The 20,500-nt window shown below is 42.2% G+C and overlaps 2 protein-coding genes and 1 non-coding gene across 5 annotated transcripts; 2 read left to right on the forward strand and 1 right to left on the reverse strand.

The window, feature by feature from the left end:
• Window positions 1-4,938: 4,938 nt before the first annotated feature.
• Window positions 4,939-7,948, forward strand: LOC135510347 (transmembrane 4 L6 family member 4-like). Of its 2 annotated transcripts, none has more exons than XM_064931199.1 (5): window positions 4,939-5,320; window positions 6,107-6,172; window positions 6,951-7,102; window positions 7,303-7,489; window positions 7,600-7,948. In XM_064931199.1, the coding sequence occupies exons 1-5, from the start codon at window positions 5,126-5,128 to the stop codon at window positions 7,600-7,602; spliced, it is 603 nt and encodes a 200-aa protein (XP_064787271.1). In that variant the 5' UTR covers window positions 4,939-5,125; the 3' UTR covers window positions 7,603-7,948. The 2 variants fall into 2 exon arrangements, with proteins under 2 accessions (XP_064787271.1, XP_064787270.1); XM_064931198.1 differs by having other exon boundaries at window positions 7,603-7,948.
• A 943-nt stretch (window positions 7,949-8,891) lies between these two features.
• Window positions 8,892-8,963, reverse strand: trnaw-cca (transfer RNA tryptophan (anticodon CCA)). Its single transcript has one exon. It is a non-coding gene; the product is annotated as a tRNA-Trp (tRNA).
• Window positions 8,964-9,398: 435 nt separating this feature from the next.
• Window positions 9,399-19,486, forward strand: LOC135510348 (lysophosphatidic acid receptor 6). Of its 2 annotated transcripts, XM_064931200.1 has the most exons (5): window positions 9,402-9,705; window positions 11,889-12,014; window positions 12,260-12,424; window positions 13,403-13,601; window positions 18,656-19,486. In XM_064931200.1, the coding sequence occupies exons 2-5, from the start codon at window positions 11,909-11,911 to the stop codon at window positions 19,143-19,145; spliced, it is 960 nt and encodes a 319-aa protein (XP_064787272.1). In that variant the 5' UTR covers window positions 9,402-9,705; window positions 11,889-11,908; the 3' UTR covers window positions 19,146-19,486. The 2 variants fall into 2 exon arrangements, with proteins under 2 accessions (XP_064787274.1, XP_064787272.1); XM_064931202.1 differs by lacking the exon at window positions 11,889-12,014 and having other exon boundaries at window positions 9,399-9,705.
• The last annotated feature ends 1,014 nt before the right edge of the window (window positions 19,487-20,500 follow it).

Raw genomic sequence — 20,500 nt, forward strand, 5'->3', positions numbered from 1 at the left:
TGTACATGTAGGTAGAGTTAATTAAAATGACTACGCATAGATGACAACAGAGAGTGACAGTGGTGTGGAGAGGGGAGCGGGGGGGGGATCAATGCAAATAGTCTGGGTAGCCATTTGACTAGATGCTCAGGAAACGTATGGCTTGGGGGTAGAAGCTGTTTAGAAGCCTCTTGGATCTAGATTTGGTGCTCCGGTAGCGCTTGCCGTGTGGTAGCAGAAAGAACCGTCTAGGACTAGGGTGGCTGGAGTCTTTGACAATTTGCAGGGCCTTCTTCTGACACCGCCTGGTATAGAGGTCCTGGGTGGCAGGAAGCTTGGCCCCAATGATGTACTGAGCTGTTTGCACTACCCTCTGTAAAGCCTTGCGGTCGGAGGCAGAGCAGTTGCCATACCAGGCAGTGATGCAACCAGTCAGGATGCTCTTGATGGTGCAGCTGTAGAACCTGTTGAGGATCTGAGGACCCATGACAAATCTTCTCAGTCTCCTGAGGGGGAATAGGTTTTGTAGTGCCCATTTCACGACTGTCATGGTGTGCTTGGACCATGTTAGTTTGTTGGTGATGTGCACACCAAGGACCGTGAAGCTCTCAACCTGCTCCACTGCAGCCCGTCAATGAGAATGGGGGCGTGCTCGGTCCTCTTTTTCCTGTAGTCCACAATCATCTCCTTTGTCTTGATCACGTTGAGGGTGAGGATGTTGTCCTGGCACCACATGGCCAGGTCTCTGTCCTCCTCCCTATAGGCTGTCTTGTTGTTGTCTGTGATCAGGCCTACCACTGCTGTGGTAGGGGGCATAGCGGGATTTCTTATAAGCTTCCGGGTTAGAGTCCCGCTCCTTGAAAGCAGCAGCTCCAATGGCTTCTGGTTGGGGTATGTACGTACAGTCACTGTGGGGACGACGTTATCAATACAGTTATTGACGAAGCCAATGACGGATGTGGTGTATTTCTCAATGCCGTTGGAGGAATCCCAGAACATATTCCAGTCTGTGCTGCAAAACAGTCATGTAGCTTAGCATCTGCTTCATCAGACCACTTTTTTATTGATCTAGTCACTGGTGCTTCCTGCTTTCATTTTTGCTTGTAAGCAGGAATCAGGAGAATGCAATTATGGTCAGATTTGCCAAATGGAGGGCGAGATGAAGCCTTGAGACAATTGAGACATCTATTGTGTATGTGTGCCATTCAGAGAGTGAATGGGCCAGACAATAGATTTAAGTGCCTTTGAACAATGTATGGTAGTAGGTGCCAGGCGCACGCTTTTTTCATGCTCAACAGTTTCCCGTGTTTATCAAGAATGGTCCACCACCCAAAGGACATCCAGCCAACTTGACACAACTGTGGGAAGCATTGGAGTCAATATGGGCCAGCATCCCTGTGGAAAACTTTCGACACATTCTCCTGACGAATTAAGGTTAATCTGGGGGCAATAGGAGGAGGTGCAATTTGAGATTGTACCTCGTACGAGATTGATAGCGTTTACATGCACACCAATATCCCATTATTATCCGGTATACTTAAGAATTCTGTTTTTGAGTTGAGACATATAAACATCATTTCCCGTTTACTATAAAAAGAAAAAGGTTGTATGAGAAACCCGGAAAAGATGCCTGGGATATGCTGATGTAAGATACTGTGGCATGTGAACATCTTATCTGGTTATCTGTTGTTTTTGCGGTCTGCGGTAATATCAGTTTCACATATCGTGGGTGTTTTGTGATGTTTTCATCTGATTGTCAAACAAATCACTTCAAAAAGTAGGTTACCTGTTCAGTTCAATCTACCATAATAATTCTCAGGGAACTACTTTGTTATTTCCCCCAGTCATATGAACACTCCAAAAGCCTACCCGACCGCTCGGAGGTGTACGGCACATCTTTGCCTGTGTTGTATCACATTCCAATGATAAAACTGGGGGGGGGACAAAACAAATGCAATTTCAGTGAAAGGTTGCGCCCCTGATGATTCCATAATAATATAGCCTCTATTTATAATTACTTTACTATCGTATACTACTGGTCACTAGCACCATTTATTTAGACTGCTATACTTCTGCTTTTGGGCTCTCAAGGGGCGCAGAGGTCTAAGGCACTGCTTCTCAGTGCAAGAGGTGTCATATTTCAAAACCAGCCTGCATCACATCCGGCTGTGATTGGGAGTCCCATAGGGCGTTGCCGGGGTAGGCTGTAATTGTAAATAAGAATTTGTTCTTAACTGACTTGCCTAGTTAAAAAAATATTATATATAATTGCTGACATTTGGTAAGCTGTTTGTTAGTCAACTATATCTCTTCTGTCATAACTTGTTGCCCCAGAAGACAAAATAAAGTAGTGCTCACCAGAGTAATGTCTTACATCGATAAGAGTGAATGCATTGGTTATCTAGTTAACAGCGCTAAAGTCTGTTTCGTTTAGGGACCAGGGAGGAAACGCAATAACTCCAAGACAAAAGATTATTTCTGTGCAAAATGTTCAAATGTCATCAGTTTGACCGGTTTCAAAGAAATGAAAAGCTGAGAAAAAGGACTAAAAAACATTTCTGATAAGACAGTTCATCATGGGTGCATATTGACTTGGTTGAAATACTGTCTGCTTGCATAACAGTGTCTAAGATAACACATTACACGAGCACATTCACGTTCTTCTCAAAAGATGCTGAAATAAATCCTATTTCTCCACTCCTGTTACTGAAATAAACATTTGCGGAAGACTTTCACTGCAACAAATGCATCATTCTGCAGGACTTAATATTTAATTACACTACATGTGAGAGTTTATAGTCCCACAGTCAGTGTCCATACTTCATTGAATCCATATACTGTAGTTAAACGAGGAATATTCTGTTTATTCGTAGTAACAGGGATACTCATGAGTGGCATATCAAAGGTGTATGTAAGCTGCTTATCCTGAATAAGACCTAAAATGGGATATGATCTACTATCCGGAATACTGTGCGCGTGTAAACGTGGCCAATAACATACGTCCAGGAATCCGGCCCTATAAATTCCACTTTACATGGTTTTGATGACATACTTACAATAATCTAAATGTACAATCTTACAGTGAAGAACTAACTGTTTTGAATGATATTTCACCTTGTCATGATTGGTTGAAAAAAATATTGTTCTGTCATGACTTTTCCCCACTGGATTAAAGTCTCCTTAAAAGTGCAATGGAAAATGTGTCCTTGGTCTTTGATAAGACGCCACAGGTCTTGTCAGTTTTTCCCATCATGCTTTATGGTCGTCCTCTGCGTGTGTTTGTCTGATATGGTTGTATCAGTATATTATGGTTCCCTATTCTGACAAGCTGCAATACAGCAGAAGATAGGGTCCAGAGATCACACACACACACACACACACACACACACACACACACACACACACACACACACACACACACACACACACACACACACACACACACACACATACACACACATATGTCAAGGACACACAGATTCTCACATCACATTATACATCTCACAGACACACAGATGAAACACACACCCAATCCTCCAACCCTCCCCCGGTACTAGATTACCGCTTATCAGTAGCTATGGTGATGGACCATAGTACTCTGATGAATACACAGATACTGCATACTCTAAAACCACAGGTACACTCTGGAGTATATTCAGGTAGAGGTTACCCATTGGACAAAACGTAAATCAAATTGAAGTAATAAACTGAGCATTACTATCACTGTTCAGATTCCAGAACATGTCACAGGGTTAAAAATGTGACATTACCAAGTTTACGGATGTTTGAACAAATTGAACCACTAATAGCGATTAGCCACCGAACATGTGCAACTTCAACAGGAACAATTCGACCAATGGATAGATCAGCAGTGAATCGGAAATGAGTGGAACAGCAGTGAATGTTCTGAGTGACAGGTGCCGTAGCCAATACAAGCATCCATATCTAATTCGGAATGTTCAATTTATTGACCGTTTTCACATTGTAACTCTGTGCCACATCGAAATTTGACACCAACTCCAGCAGTTTCCATTGGCCCACTCTATTGGGTGTCGGCTACCCAGAGCAATAGATATATATTCATTTATGACTGTACCAACACACAGAGTCTACTCTAATACATCTACGTGGAGGAGAAAAACTGTGAAGCAACCCAACCCTGTTTCTCTCTCTCCAGTAATGACCCAAGATACCTTTACATCCCTTTAAGCTAGGGGATTCAAACCAATGACCTTTCAATTGCTTGGCTAATATTGTTGTCTCTACCTTCTTGCCCTTTGTGCTGTTGTCCGTGCCCAATAATGTTTGTACCATGTTTTGCTACCATGTTGTGCTGCTGCCGTGTTGTGTTGCTACCGTGTTGCTGCCATGCTATGTTGTTGCCATAGGTCTCTCTTTATCTAGTGTTGTGGTGTCTCTCTTGTCGTGATGTGTGTTTTGTCCTATATTTGTATTTCTAATCCCAGCCCCCGTCCCTGCATGACAAGAAGGGCAAGGGGCATACCTAGTCAGTCGTACAACTGAATGCATTCAACTTAAATGTGTCCCTCTGAATCAGAGATGTGTGGAGTGGCCTCTTGCCTTTTGGTAGGCCGTCATTGTAAATTAGAATTTGTTCTTAGCCGACTTGCCTAGGAAAATAAATGTTCAATTAAATAAATAATGCTCTCAACCACTAGGCTACCTGCCGGGTCTACACAGAGCGGCTTTGTTTTAATACGGCTAACTCTATACATGAGCTAGTTATTGAGCTCCCTCGTAAAAGAGGTCTTCTGACCCCAACAGGACTTTCTTGATAAATGGCGGTTAAATACAAAGTGGACGAAAGAACCCAGTTTTATGACTCAACTCTCAGGCCAACTGAAGGTGATGTAATCACCGGGGTGTGGAGCCAGTCTTATCGCCTAACTAACCCCTCCTCTACCAAGCTTCCCTTCACCTCAGGATTTAAGCAGCTTCGCATCCATCACTAGAGCCACGCTGGACCTAGGCTGAGAAGAGAGTGAAGGAGGAGCAGTCTGGAAATTCTTTTCAACTTCTGAATTCGTCTCATATCTCTTTCTACGAGGACACCAAATAGAGTCTTGATTTATCTACGCAACATTCTTGAGTTTGTCAACGTTGAAGAAAGCGTACAACCAGCAACATGTGTACAGGAAAGTGCTCTAAGGTCATTGCGATCCCGCTCTACGTTCTGGCGGGGGTCTCAATCATCTGTAACATCATTGCGTTCTTCCCTGGCTGGTCGACGAAGTACGCTCAGGAAGACAGAGATGGGAATGGAGACCGGATCACAGATGAGGTTAAATATATGGGAGGGTTCATCGGCGGCGGACTCATGGTGAGTTTAATTTTGGCCATTAGGTAACATGATTGGTTTCATTCTGATGATTACCTAACATTATTAGTTTAATTTGGACCATATTATGATATGATTGATTTAATTTTGAACATTATGTGTTGCGATTGGTGTAATTTTGTCCATTGTGTTACATGATTGGTTTAATTTTAAATTATATGTAACATGATTGGTTTAATTTTAAATATTATGTAACATGATTGGCTTAATTTTAAATATTATGTAACATGATTGGTTTAATTTTGTCCATTATGTTACATGATTGGTTTAATTTTAAATATTATGTTACATGATTGGTTTAATTTTAAATATTATATAGCATGATTGGTTTAGAAGACCAGTGTTTAGGTCAGTTCCATTTTTTAACTCCAAAGTTTCTTATTGATAAACAATACTGACTGAATAGAAATGGAATTGACCCCAATCTTGGTTTAGACATGCTGATTCTATAGAGCATTGGTCAAACCATGATCACAGGTTTGTTTAGTACTTTTTCAGAAAAATAAAAGTACCCTTTTCATAAAAGTGATAGTGTGAATTCATTTGAATGCTGAATGGATCTGTACATCTGAAATATGTTGCCTCAATATGCTACTCCATGACAAAACAGTTAAAGAAGAGTGTGTGTGTGTGTGTGTTCTCTCTCTCTCTCTCTCTCTCTCTCTCTCTCTCTCTCTCTCTCTCTCTCTCTCTCTCTCTCTCTCTCTCTCTCTCTCTCTCTCTCTCTCTCTCTCTCTCTCTCTCTCTCTCTCTCTCTCTCTCTCTCAGTGCCTTATCCCAGCCATCCACATCCACCTGACCAGCAGTAATGGTTGCTGTGCCAACCGCTGTGGGGTAAGTCAAACAACAGCCCCTAACCACAAACCTAGGATCAGATTAAACTCCCCCAGTCCTAACCTTAACCATTAAAGCATTGGTTCTCAATGCTGGGGAGCACATTTTTGTTTTGCCCTAGCACTACACAGCTGATTAAAATGATCATCTCATCAAAAGGCTTTGATGATTTGAATCAGGTGTGTAGTGCTAGGGCAAAACAAAAATGTGCTCCCCTTTGGGTCCCCAGGAGCAGGATTGAGAACCACTGCATTAAAGGGATGAGTAAATATCTAAACCTGTCTCCCTACTGCAGCACACAACATTAGGTTTGGGTATATGGGTGGGCCAATGACAGCTTGTGTATTATAAATTCATCACAATAGCTCAATAAGAAAAAACACCTTGACTTCACCACCCCTACCTGTGAAACATGTGTAATGTCAGGAAATAATAAACTGTCCGTTTATGGTTGGGTTTGATGTTGGACCACAATGTAACCCTCAGTTACATTATGGTCAGTCTAATTTCCCAGTGAAAGCAGTTTGTAAAAAGTGATAGATTACTCGAGGAATCACTCTATCAGAAACTCATGGCTCAGAAACACACCTGCCTTGGATTAGATTTATTTGCCTTACCATATTGAAAACGAGTTTGTAGAAGCCTAATTAAGAACAAAACCTATTTTCCACGTGGTGAATACACAAAAAAGCTAACATTTGCTATAAAATCTCCCTTCTCTTGACCTCCTCCCTAACGTCTCTGACCTCTGACCCCTGTGTGTGACTCTTCTCTTCAGATGTTTCTGTCCATTGGGTTTGCTGCTGCTGGGGTTGTTGGAGCTCTGTACAGTTTGGCTACGGCTGCCCTGGTCCTGGCCAACGGACCTGTCTGCTTATTCAAGGCTCCAGGTGACAAAGATGCAAGTTGGGGGAGGCCCTTCTTGGACAAGTACGTCTTTTTACATTTTTTATGATAACACAACTATTCTTATTTCTATCTCTTTGGATACTTTACCTAGCTACCGTAAATAACTTTATGATGCCTGCCGATGTAAAAAGATCAATACAATTGATTGATTGATTGATTGCTTGCTTGATTGATTGATTGATTGCTTGATTGATTGATTGCTTGAATGTTCATCATTGCAGCAACGGCAGCTACCTGGGTGACAGTGAACTCTGGACGACTTGTGAAGAGCCAAAGGATGTTGTGGAGTTTAATATCGGCCTGTTCGCCACTCTACTTGTGGCTGCTAGTGTGGAGCTGGTGCTGTGTGTAATACAGATGGTCAACGGACTGTTCGGATGCATCTGTGGTACCTGTGGCGGAAAGGAGGTGAGAGAGGGGGAAGGGGGGAGTGGGGGGAGGGGGCGGGGGAGAAGGGGAATGGGGAGGGAGTAAGAAAGAAAGTGTTCACCTAACCTTTGACCTTTATCTCCTGCCAGTAGGAAGCGTGATGATCAATGATGACCATCGAATGTGACCATTTTTCAACCACGACCACTTGAGGACCGTAAAGAACTGACAGCAACAACCCCCCACCCTTTTACTCTCCTTTGTCAAGAGGAATGAATGGTTATTTGAAGAGTGATTATATTTACTTTATCTTTGCTCTGGGGCCTAGAGTATTTATAATATACACATCAGTGACTGTAATATGTAGCCTATAGTCATGTTTATATTGGTATGACATTTGCATCTTCTGTAAATTGTGTTTCTCATGTTTTAATTTAATTCTATGCAGATTTTTAATTTGTTTCATTTTGTAATAAAGGCTGAAAAATGTTTCTTCAACTTCTTTATGTCCTAGTTATTATTTTCTCATGAAAATATTTGAAGGCTAAATTGTAATTTAACAATATGTTATATACACCTGACACACACACTCAAACACACACTCATACACACAAGCCTACTCCTGCCACTCGCGTACTCATGCACACACTAACACACACTCACAGACAAGCAGATGAAGAACACAGGGAATCCCCAAGCCATAGCACTAGATTACTTCTTCTTGGTAGCTATGGTGATTGACCCCAGCGTTCTGATTAATACACAGATACTACATACCTGTAATTTATCCATGTTCTATACATGAAATAACTCCAGCAGTTTCCATTGTCCCACCAAATTGGGTGCAGGTAGGCTACCGAGAGTGATAGAGACACAGATAGATCTATCTTTTGGACTCGCTACTGCATTTACAACAGACCATGGGGATCCTAAAAACAAAACTATTCATGACACTGTGTGCAATCCAAGATCCACAGAGCAGGGACTTTGTCTGTTCTAGTATGTCTAAGCCTATATACTGTAAACAACCCACGGAGAAACGCCCAACCCAGTATCTGACACAAGATCAATACATTTGCCTTTATGACGGTTGGTCAAGTAGACAAACTCAAGGTACATAGAACGAGGGACTTTGTTTTAGTAGAATAAGAGTTAAAGCGAGTTTGCTAGCTCCTCCTAAGCATTTCACTGTACAATTTACACCTGCTTGCTGTATCCTGTGCAAGTGATGAATAAACTTTGATTTGGTTAAATTATAATTGTTTTAATCTAAATAGTATAGTCTAAATTGTAGATAGATTATATGCTCATAGTTGGAGTTTATTCAATAGAACATATATGTTTTATTACCATTCATTACGTAATCACAGCATTGCATTGAAAAAATGATCCGATGGTACCATACGGTTTATAAGGGAAAGATAAATTGTAGAAAACATTTTGACCCCGACGTGATTTGAACACGCAACCTTCTGATCTGGAGTCAGACGCGCTACCGTTGCGCCACGAGGTCCGTATCAAACGGTGGTGCGTTGATGTATAGGATTCTTGATCGCTGTTAGTGGTAGGAAAGTACGTTGTGGCCATTACTAGTTACATTGTAAGAAAATGATTCTCCTGGTTTTGTCGAACAATTTTCGAAATGTTGGCCTAAATAATACATATACAAAAATATTATCATACCGATAATGTTCTAATCGGATGTAGACTGAAATAATTTTTCGATTTAAAAACGTTGTTTTTCTTAAACCAAATTCTAGCTATGTCATGATTAACAGAAGCCTTGTCATGTGAATGTAAATGCCCTCTCCTTCTCTTTCCAGTCACGTAAAAGTCAGTGGCTTTTCCTGGCAGAGTGTCAGGGCAGACCTTTTATATGGACTGTTACAGAGTGTGAGCGTGTGAGTGTGAATAAATTAAGAGCTTCCCCATAAATGCAGAAAATGAACAGTCAGTCATGTCACAGACAGAGAGATACACATTCACTAACACAGATATGGATAGAGTGAGAGAAGAGAAAGAGTTGCAGTATATAGAACAAAATAGAAGGGGTAAATCAGAGAGAGAAAACAAGAAGAGGAAGAAACATGAAGAAAATGAGAGAGAGAGAGAGAGAGAGAGAGAGAGAGAGAGGGAACAAGAAGAGAGAGCGAGGGTTCTCATTATCTCTCTCTCTTTCATTTCCTGACAAAGGCACTGTATTTGGAACTCAAGACCATCACAATCAAAATTTTCCCCTCGTAAGCATCAAACGGGTGAGTGCTTCTCAGAATATCCCACAGTGTATTACTCTAGTCTCCGTGTGTACCATGCCAACATCATATTCACTTCACACGGGCACTGTAACTGTATCACAACACCAATAACAGACAGGGTAACAGGATAACTTGGTCACCTGTGTGTGTAATTGTGCTGTGACTACTGTTATTGAGAGAAAGAGAAAATGAGGAGAGTAAAAATGCTTCATAAAAAGTGTTGGTTTCACTCTCTCACTCCTGGAAAATACAGTTACAGATACCATTGCAATTGAGGTGAATGAATAGTGAACGCAAATGCAAAAAATATACACATAACGTTATGTTCATTTCTCAACTCTTCCGCAATGCTAGCAGCCATGTGTCTGCTTCTGCTTTAACTGGGGAAAGGTAGGTTCACAGTTTCCATAGAGACCTCAAATGAAGTCATTTATTTAGCTTTCACTGAAGTCAGAATGAAAGTGGACAAAATGTCTTCTTGTTCCTCTTTGGTGAATGCAAAATAAGCATCTGAAACTGAAACAGTATCCCACTGTAAATATTGGTAGAGGTTCTTGTACATAAATAGGGTCTATCAGACAAAGATCTTTGTAGCGTTAAAAATAACTTCCTCCCTCACCGACTGGCTGATCAGCTTCCTTAATTCATCAGCAGTTTTACCCTCTTTGCATGCATAAGACGACAACAGTGAAAATAGGGGCGCATCCCAGCCTCCCAAATGGAACCCTATTCAAATCAAATCATATCAAATTGTATTTGTCACATGCGTTGAATACAACAGGTGTCGGTAGACCTTCCATTGAAATGGTTACCATGAAATGGTTGTTCCCCTTATAGTGGACTACGTTTGAGCGAAGCCCAAATGAAATAGGGTGCCATTTGCAGTCTAGGTATAGTGTTGACCAGGGGATACCCCTAAGACAGGCTAAAAATACACAGACGGACGGTTGGGGAAATGGTGCCTATGTCACAATAACTACAGAGGAACATTACAATACAGATCAGGACAGGAAAAGGTGTTTTGCAAGTGTGAGACAAAGAGATGAAGAAGAGAGGAATGGAGAGAGTGTAACGTCTGCTTCCAGCTCACACTTTCAAACACATAGATCCCATGAACACTGCTCACCTTCCAGCTCACACTCTCAAACACATAGATCCCCTGAACGCAGCTCACTTTCCAGCCCACTTTCCAGCTCACACTCTCAAACACAGAGATCCCCTGAACGCTGATCAAATTTCCAGCTCACACTCTCAAACACGTAGATCCCCTGAATGCTGCTCACTCTCCAGCTCACACTCTCAAACACATAGATCCCCTGAACGCAGCTCACTTTCCAGCCCACTTTCCAGCTCACACTCTCAAACACAGAGATCCCCTGAACGCTGCTCACCTTCCAGCTCACACTCTCAAACACATAGATCCCCTGAACGCAGCTCACTCTCCAGATCCCAATCACCTGAATTCTGATCACCTCTTCACATATCTCTATGTCATTATCACACACTATTTAGGTCAGTTCTTTGCACCCCATCATTGTGAGGTATTGTTTATTTTGTGACACACTCAGAGCTCTGTTTCTCCCGTAATTTACTCCTCCTGTGTATGATAGTTTTTGCCTGTCTCACTAACGGCTCATTTAGCCTATTCCCTGCCTGTACTTTATCAGATTTCCTGTTATCAACCTATTGCCTGATCTCCCGGACTTACTAGCCTTTTCCCTGCCTGTACTGTTGTCTTTTTGGACCCCCTGTGTATGACATTGCATCATAACAGACACAATCCTGTATCATTTCTATAGCCTGCTAATCCCTCTTTTTCCCGCCCGCCCTCTCTCTCTCCCTCTCTTTCTATCTGTCCCTCTCTCTCTCTCTCTCTCTCTCTCTCTCTCTCTCTCTCTCTCTCTCTCTCTCTCTCTCTCTCTCTCTCTCTCTCTCTCTCTCTCTCTCTCCCTCTCTCTCTCTCTCTCCCTCTCCATCCATCCGTCTCTCTCTCTCTCTCCCTCTCTTTCCATCCCTCCCTGACTCTCTCGCTCCATCTCCCTCTCTTTCCATCCCTCTCTGCCTCTCTCTGTCTTCTCCCTCCCTCCCTCTCTCTCTCTCTCTCTCTCTCTCTCTCTCTCTCTCTCTCTCTCTCTCTCTCTCTCTCTCTCTCTCATTCTCTCTCTTTCCATCCCTCTCCTCAGAAACAACAAAAATAGTAGTCATGAGCATCAACACCACTCATAACTGCACAGAGCCCCAGAGTAACTGGCTCTTTGTTGGGGTCTACTCCATGGTCTTCATGGTTGGCCTCATCCTCAACCTCACAGGTATAGGGAGAGAATGTTCCTCCATTATTATATTCTAGCCTATATCAATGAAAATGTGTTTGGAGCCAAGATCAAACACGTATATATATATATATTTTTTTTTTAACAGGCCATAACTCACTTGGTAATAAGTTGCAATTTAAGCTTTGTTTCATGTTTGAATGGCATGTCTTTAATAGCTAGACGTCAATGCAATGCTGTGGCTTTGTTATGCCACAATACGTCCATTTTCTTATTCCTCACAGCACTAGTGGTGTTCTTCCTCTACACCAAGTCTCGGTCTCACACCACCGTCTATATGACTAACCTGGCCATCGCAGACCTTCTCCTGGTCCTCACTCTGCCCCTGAGGATCTACTACCATCTGGGAATGTCTGGGTTACCTCAGCTACCTCAGATCCTGTGTGAAGGTAAACGCTTGTCTGAGTTACTTCAGTTACCTCAGGTCCTGTGTGAAGGTAAACGCTTGTCTGGGTTACCTTAGTTACCTCAGTTACCTCAGGTTCTGTGTGAATGTAAACGCTTGTCTGAGTTACCTCAGGTTCCGTGTGAAGGTAAATGCTGGTCTGGGTTACCTCAGTTACCTCAGGTCCTGTGTGAAGGTAAAGGCATGTCCGGGTTACCTCAGGTTCCGTGTGAAGGTAAATGCTGGTCTGGGTTACCTCAGTTACCTCAGGCCCTGTGTGAAGGTAAACACTTGTCTAGGTTACATCAGGTCCTGTGTGAAGGGAAACACTTGTCTGGGTTACATCAGGTCGTGTGTGAAAGTAAAGGCCTGTTTAGGTTTCCTTCGTGAAGGTATAGGCTTGTCCAGATTTCATCAGCTCCTGTTTGAAGGTAAAGGCTTTGTCCAGGTTACCTCAGGTTCCGTGTGAAGATAAACACTTATCCAGGTTACCTCAGGTTCCGTGTGAAGGTAATGGCTTGTCCAGGTTACCACAGGTTCCGTGTGAAGATAAACCCTTGTCCAGGTTACCTAAGGTTCTGTGTGAAGGTAAAGGCTTGTTCAGGTTACCTCAGGTTCCGTGTGAAGATAAAGGTTTGTCCAAGTTACCTCAGGTTCTGTGTGAAGATACATGTTGACTCGTTGTTGTTATTTTAGCTTAGTCACAATATCTGTTTCTGCTATCATGCCAACTCATTAATGTAATTGTCAAGCCAAACATGTTTATCATGACATTGAGTGAATCTACAATCTAGGATTTTTGTCCTTGAATGATATATATTGCACTCTCTGTTTTGTCCGTCCATGTCCTGTTTTTTTTTTACAAAGATCATTTTAATTGCTTTTCTTATGATGTGTAAAACAAATTCCCATATGGCAGTAAAGGTTTTATTTTTCTCCATTCACACATTCATTAATTGATCAATTCATGCATTTATTCCAGGGGTGGGCCTGGTTCTGCTGGTCAACATGTATGGCAGCATCTTTCTCCTCACCTGCATGTGTTTCGACCGTTGTGTAGCCGTATGTTTCCCCATGTCTTGCCGGATTCGGGAGGGCCGAAAGAAAGCCCCACTGGTCTGCCTCGGTGTCTGGGTCCTTACCATCGGAGCCAGCCTCCCATTCTACATCTCCAAACGCAGGTACAAATAGGACACAGATATTCTCCTCATCAGTCAACTACAACCCAGATATTCTCCTCATCAGGTCAACTAGGACCCAGATATTCTCCTCATCAGGTCAACTAGGACCCAGATATTCTCCTCATCAGGTCAACTAGGACCCAGATATTCTCCTCATCAGTCAACTAGAACCCAGATATTCTCCTCAACAGGTCAACTAGAACCCAGATATTCTCCTCAACAGGTCAACTAGAACCCAGATATTCTCCTCAACAGGTCAACTAGGACCCAGATATTCTCCTAGTCAGGTCAACTAGGACCCAGATATTCTGCTGGTCAGGTCAACTAGGACCCAGATATTCTCCTCATCAGGTCAACTAGAACCCAGATATTCTGCTGGTCAGGTCAACTAGGACCCAGATATTCTCCTCATCAGGTCAACTAGAACCCAGATATTCTGCTGGTCAGGTCAACTAGGACCAAGGTATTCTGCTGGTCAGGTCAACTAGGACCCAGATATTCTCCTCATCAGGTCAACTAGAACCCATATATTCTCCTGGTCAGGTCAACTAGGACCCAGATATTCTCCTCATCAGGTCAACTAGAACCCATATATTCTCCTGGTCAGGTCAACTAGAACCCATATATTCTCCTGGTCAGGTCAACTAGAACCCAGATATTCTGCTGGTCAGGTCAACTAGAACCCATATATTCTCCTGGTCAGGTCAACTAAGACGCAGATATTCTCCTCATCAGGTCAACTAGAACCCAGATATTCTCCTGGTCAGGTCAACTAGAACCCAGATATTCTGCTGGTCAGGTCAACTAGAACCCATATATTCTCCTGGTCAGGTCAACTAGAACCCATATATTCTCCTGGTCAGGTCAACTAGAACCCAGATATTCTGCTGGTCAGGTCAACTAGAACCCATATATTCTCCTGGTCAGGTCAACTAGGACGCATATATTCTCCTCATCAGGTCAACTAGAACCCATATATTCTCCTGGTCAGGTCAACTAGGACGCAGATATTCTCCTCATCAGGTCAACTAGAACCCAGGTATTCTCCTGGTCAGGTCAACTAGAACCCAGGTATTCTGCTGGTCAGGTCAACTAGGACGCAGATATTCTCCTCATCAGGTCAACTAGAACCCAGATATTCTCATCATCAGGTCAACTAGAACCCAGATATTCTGCTGGTCAGGTCAACTAGGACGCAGATATTCTCCTCATCAGGTCAACTAGAACCCAGATATTCTCATCATCAGGTCAACTAGAACCCAGATATTCTGCTGGTCAGGTCAACTAGAACCCAGATATTCTCCTGGTCAGGTCAACTAGGACGCAGATATTCTCCTCATCAGGTCAACTAGAACCCAGATATTCTCATCATCAGGTCAACTAGAACCCAGATATTCTGCTGGTCAGGTCAACTAGGACCCAGATATTCTCCTCATCAGGTCAACTAGGACCAAGGTATTCTCCTGGTCAGGTCAACTAGGACCAAGGTATTCTCCTCATCAGGTCAACTAGGACCAAGGTATTCTCCTCATCAGGTCAACTAGGACCAAGGTATTCTCCTGGTCAGGTCAACTAGGACCAAGGTATTCTCCTGGTCAGGTCAACTAGAACCCAGGTATTCTCCTGGTCAGGTCAACTAGGACCAAGGTATTCTCCTGGTCAGGTCAACTAGGACCTAGTTATCCCCACTATCATCCAGAAGGCAAGGTCAGTACAGGTGCATCAAAGCAGGGACCGAGAGACTGAAAAACAGCTTCTATCTCAAGGCCATCAGACTGTTAAACAGCCAACACTAACATTGAGTGGCTGCTGCCAACACACGGACTCAACTCCAGCCAAATGGGAATTGATGGAAATTGATGTAAAATACTGTACATCACTAGCCACATTAAACAATGCTACTTACTTACGAAAGTATTCGGCCCCCTTGAACTTTGCGACCTTTTGCCACATTTCAGGCTTCAAACATAAAGATATAAAACTGTATTTTTTGTGAAGAATCAACAAGTGGGACACAATCATGAAGTGGAACAACATTTATTGGATATTTCAAACTTTTTTAACAAATCAAAAACTGAAAAATTGGGAGTGCAAAATTATTCAGCCCCCTTAAGTTAATACTTTGTAGCGCCAACTTTTGCTGCGATTACAGCTGTAAGTCGCTTGGTGTATGTCTCTATCAGTTTTGCACATCGAGAGACTGAAATTTTTTCCCATTCCTCCTTGCAAAACAGCTCAAGCTCAGTGAGGTTGGATGGAGAGCATTTGTGAACAGCAGTTTTCAGTTCTTTCCACAGATTCTCGATTGGATTCAGGTCTGGACTTTGACTTGGCCATTCTAACACCTGGATATGTTTATTTTTGAACCATTCCATTGTAGATTTTGCTTTATGTTTTGGATCATTGTCTTGTTGGAAGACAAATCTCCGTCCCAGTCTCAGGTCTTTTGCAGACTCCATCAGGTTTTCTTCCAGAATGGTCCTGTATTTGGCTCCATCCATCTTCCCATCAATTTTAACCATCTTCCCTGTCCCTGCTGAAGAAAAGCAGGCCCAAACCATGACGCTGCCACCACCATGTTTGACAGTGGGGATGGTGTGTTCAGGGTGATGAACTGTGTTGCTTTTACGCCAAACATAACGTTTTGCATTGTTGCCAAAAAGTTCAATTTTGGTTTCATCTGACCAGAGCACATTCTTCCACATTTTTGGTGTGTCTCCCAGGTGGCTTGTGGCAAACTTTAAATTACACTTTTTATGGATATCTTTAAGAAATGTCTTTCTTCTTGCCACTCTTCCATAAAGGCCAGATTTGTGCAATATACGATTGATTGTTGTCCTATGGACAGAATCTCCCACCTCAGCTGTAGATCTCTGCAGTTCATCCAGAGTGATCATGGGCCTCTTGGCTGCATATCTGATCAGTCTTCTCCTTTTATGAGCTGAAAGTTTAGAGGGACGGCCAGGTCTTGGTAGATTTGCAGTGGTCTGATACTCCTTCCATTTCAATATTATCGCTTGCACAGTGCTCCTTGGGATGTTTAAAGCTTGGGAAATCTTTTTGTATCCAAATCCAGCTTTAAACTTCTTCACAACAGTATCTCGGACCTGGCTGGTGTGTTCCTTGTTCTTCATGATGCTCTCTGCGCTTTTAACGGACCTCTGAGACTATCACAGTGCAGGTGCATTTATACGGAGACTTGATTACACACAGGTGGATTGTATTTATCATCATTAGTCATTTAGGTCAACATTGGATCATTCAGAGATCCTCACTGTGTCACGCCCTGGTCTTAGTATTTTGTGTTTTAGTTAATTAGTTGGTCAGGCCAAGGTGTGACATGGGTTTATTGTTTGTTGTAATTCTTAGTGGGGTTTTTTGGTTATTGGGATTGTAGCTGATTAGGGGTGTGTGTTACATAGGTTTGGCTGCCTGAGGCGGTTCTCAATCAGAGTCAGGTGATTCTCGTTGTCTCTGATTGGGAACCATATTTAGGTAGCCTGGTTTTCACTTTGTATTTCGTGGGTGATTGTTCCTGTCTCTGTGTAGTGTGCACCAGATAGGCTGTAATAGGTTTCACGTTCCGTTTTGTTGTTTTTGTATTTATTAGTTATTTCATGTATAGTTCCGTTATTTGTTTCATTAATAAACATGAGTAACCAACACGCTGCATTTCGGTCCGACTCTCTTTCGACAAACGAAGAACGTCGTTACACACTTAACTTCTGGAGAGAGTTTGCTGCACTGAAAGTAAAGGGGCTGAATAATTCTGCATGCTCAATTTTTCAGTTTTTGATTTGTTAAAAAAGTTTGAAATATCCAATAAATGTCGTTCCACTTCATGATTGTGTCCCACTTGTTGTTGATTCTTCACAAAAAAATACAGTTTTATATCTTTATGTTTGAAGCCTGAAATGTGGCAAAAGGTCGCAAACTTCAAGGGGGGCGAATACTTTCGCAAGGCACTGTATGTATATACTGTACTCAATACCATCTACTGCATCTTGCCTATGCCCTTCTGTACCATCACTCATTCATATATCTTTATGTACGTATTCTTTATCCCTTTACACTTGTGTGTATAAGGTAGTAGTTTTGGAATTGTTAGGTTAGATTACTCGCTGGTTATTACTGCATTGTCGGAACTAGAAGCACAAGCATTTCGCTACACTCGCATTAACATCTGCTAGCCATGTGTATGTGACAAATACATTTTATTTTATTTGGTATTCTCCTCATCAGGTCAACTAGGACCAAGGTATTCTCCTGGTCAGGTCAACTAGGACCAAGGTATTCTCCTGGTCAGGTCAACTAGAACCCAGGTATTCTCCTGGCCAGGTCACAAAAACAAATTGCCCTATAGACCCTTTTCCAGTATACAACACACTGATGTCACACACAGATACGCGCGACTCTTGGCGGCCGTAAGAAAGCCATCGCCATCTGTGCCCATTCAACATCGCCTAGATTTCCTTTTTTATTGCTTCTAAACAACATTTATTGGGTTCTCATGCGCTTACAATTATGTTTTTATTCTTGTTTGAACAGTCGCTAAGATTATATTTGGTTGTGATCGTTGCAAAATAACTATTTTGGATGCAGCAGTTGTTAGCTAGAATGCTAACACTCATTGATATAGTCTGCAGCAAAACCTAGCTAAAGAATCATTTTACTGGTTGAAGTTGAAGTGTTTTTTAAGTATAATGCCGTTGATTTGCGATGATGACACAAACATTATATTAAGCAGGACACTCATATGAGCATTAAAATCCAATTATAATCCAAAAGCAGTGTGAAATGCACCCATTAGCAACATGTAAATAGAGGCTTTTTTTGCTGGCGTTCTATAAGAACTCCCCCTTGTTCTGCCACCAACTTGCGCTCATCTCCCTCGTGCGGCAATGTTTGCAAACACAGAAAGGGCTCTGTAACATCACATCAGACCCAACCCTGTATCATTTATATATCCAGTTATATTCCCTCTCTCCCTCTCTCTCTCTCTCTTCTTCCCTCTTTCTCCCTTTCTCTCTCTCTGTCTTTCGGCTGAAACATAGGGAGGCATCCAATGAGATGCAGGACCTTTGTTTCGGGAACCTTCCAGTCTACGCCACACAGGCAACGGCAGTTGCCTCGACACTAACCATCGGCTTTGGCATCCCCTTGGTGGTGATGTTGGTCTGTTCCTCGGCGTTGATCCGCACCATCACAAGGAGCGCTGTAGCCCAGACAGAACTCATCAACTCTGGGAAGATCAAGAGGATGATCACCACCAACCTGGTGATATTTCTGGCCTGCTTCCTGCCCTACCATGGGACTCTGGCGCTCCTCTATGTCCATGGGAAAGCGGTACCATGCCCCCTACTGTCGACATACCGCTACAGCCTAATGGTGGCCTGTCTGAACGCTATTTTGGATCCACTGGCGTACTATTTCACCACGGAGACGTTCAGGAAGAAGGTGGATATGGACGCCATGAGGAGGATGTTCCCACTCAACAGTCAGAACTCTGAGGGGAACAACTCCAGAGCCCCATTCAACACTTAATGTTCTAAAGAGACAGTCTGGGATTTGAAAAACAACAAATCCGTCACCCCGCCGGCCGCCAATTGTTTTGGTAAAAATTTATTAAAGCACGTTCCATGTATTGCTAAGATATAGAATGGTGATTATATTGGACTTATGATGTGTAGTTCTACGCCAAGCTAACACCCAAGGTGTTAAGATATTGGATCATCCATGTGCAATCAGTTGGTTCTCATACTGAAGTTTCGGACTATGCAGTGGCATGTATTCAGGGATGCCAAAGGAAGGCAGGCTTCCCCAGAACAATCACCAAGAAAAAAAGATAAAAGATAATAAAAATAAATGTATCTTTCATAGTTTTACTTCAATTTGCAAGAGGCTTAATCTACAGTAGCTCACAGGAGAAAGCATCTGAGCAAAGCCAAACAGCTCCCCTCTGTTTCTGTATGTGTAGCTCATCTATCTGATGCTTTCTGGTCAAAAATAGTATAATATTGTTGCCTGTAGCATTGAATACAAGGGATTAATAATTATTAATAATAGTAGCCAATCAGCGTTGAGCTAAACTGAGTGAGCTCAGCTGTGAATGGTCCTGGTGCACCAAAAGAAAGTGTAAAGGGAAGCCAGTTCGGATTTGGCTTCACACCAGTCACATCACATCCAGCCAAACATCATTGACAGAAAAAACGTGATTTGTTGTATCTAGTTTCCTAAATTAGCCAAGGACAGATATAGGGATTTTGTGGTTTTACTTCATTCGCCACACTGGCCAATTCTGCGATTCTGACACAACCATTAATTCATACATTGTGTCCCTGGACTGACAGGATGAAGTTCAATATGTAGAAGGCTAATGTGAACGAGATAATGTTGTCATGAAAGGAAATAGGCTAGCAAGCAACATTCTAGCCAGGTAGTCTAGGACAACATAAATTTAAAGCATGTATGACAGAGTCATAGATGTTTCGGCAACATGAATGAGGAGGATGGCATTGGCCTTTCTTTACAAGTAGGGTGAGTCTACACATTTTCTACTTATGCACACAAACACACAAATCAGTAACATGGACAGCCACATGATAGGTAAGAATGTACATATTTTCCCATTAATAAAACGATATCCTAACATCCAATATATTTCAACATTTTTTAAAAACACATCAAGACTCCAAACCAAGTAAAAAAGAAAACTTTTTAGAATCATCCAACAGCAACATCTGCAATAAACACTGATCCAAAACAGTTTTTTTTATTACAGCTAATCAGAGCTCAAATACAAATGCAGTTTATTTTATTTTACAGTTTTTAAAGAGACTGTAATCAATTGTTAAATCTAATCAAAGTAATAGTAACATTCGTTACTATTTTGCAACATT

This window comes from Oncorhynchus masou, chromosome 23 (genome assembly GCF_036934945.1).
Source record: "Oncorhynchus masou masou isolate Uvic2021 chromosome 23, UVic_Omas_1.1, whole genome shotgun sequence".
NCBI classification, from domain to species: Eukaryota; Metazoa; Chordata; class Actinopteri; order Salmoniformes; family Salmonidae; genus Oncorhynchus; species Oncorhynchus masou.

Excerpts from the sequence above, each read along its gene's own strand:
- LOC135510348 (XM_064931200.1), top strand. The coding sequence starts at position 11,909 with ATGAGCATCAACACCACTCATAACTGCACAGAGCCCCAGAGTAACTGG. Across the intron at positions 12,015-12,259 it reads CCTCATCCTCAACCTCACAG|CACTAGTGGTGTTCTTCCTC; the intron begins GTATAGGGAGAG and ends TATTCCTCACAG. Across the intron at positions 12,425-13,402 it reads ACCTCAGATCCTGTGTGAAG|GGGTGGGCCTGGTTCTGCTG; the intron begins GTAAACGCTTGT and ends CATTTATTCCAG.
- LOC135510347 (XM_064931198.1), top strand. The coding sequence starts at position 5,126 with ATGTGTACAGGAAAGTGCTCTAAGGTCATTGCGATCCCGCTCTACGTT. Across the intron at positions 5,321-6,106 it reads TCATCGGCGGCGGACTCATG|TGCCTTATCCCAGCCATCCA; the intron begins GTGAGTTTAATT and ends TCTCTCTCTCAG. Across the intron at positions 7,103-7,302 it reads GGGAGGCCCTTCTTGGACAA|CAACGGCAGCTACCTGGGTG; the intron begins GTACGTCTTTTT and ends TCATCATTGCAG.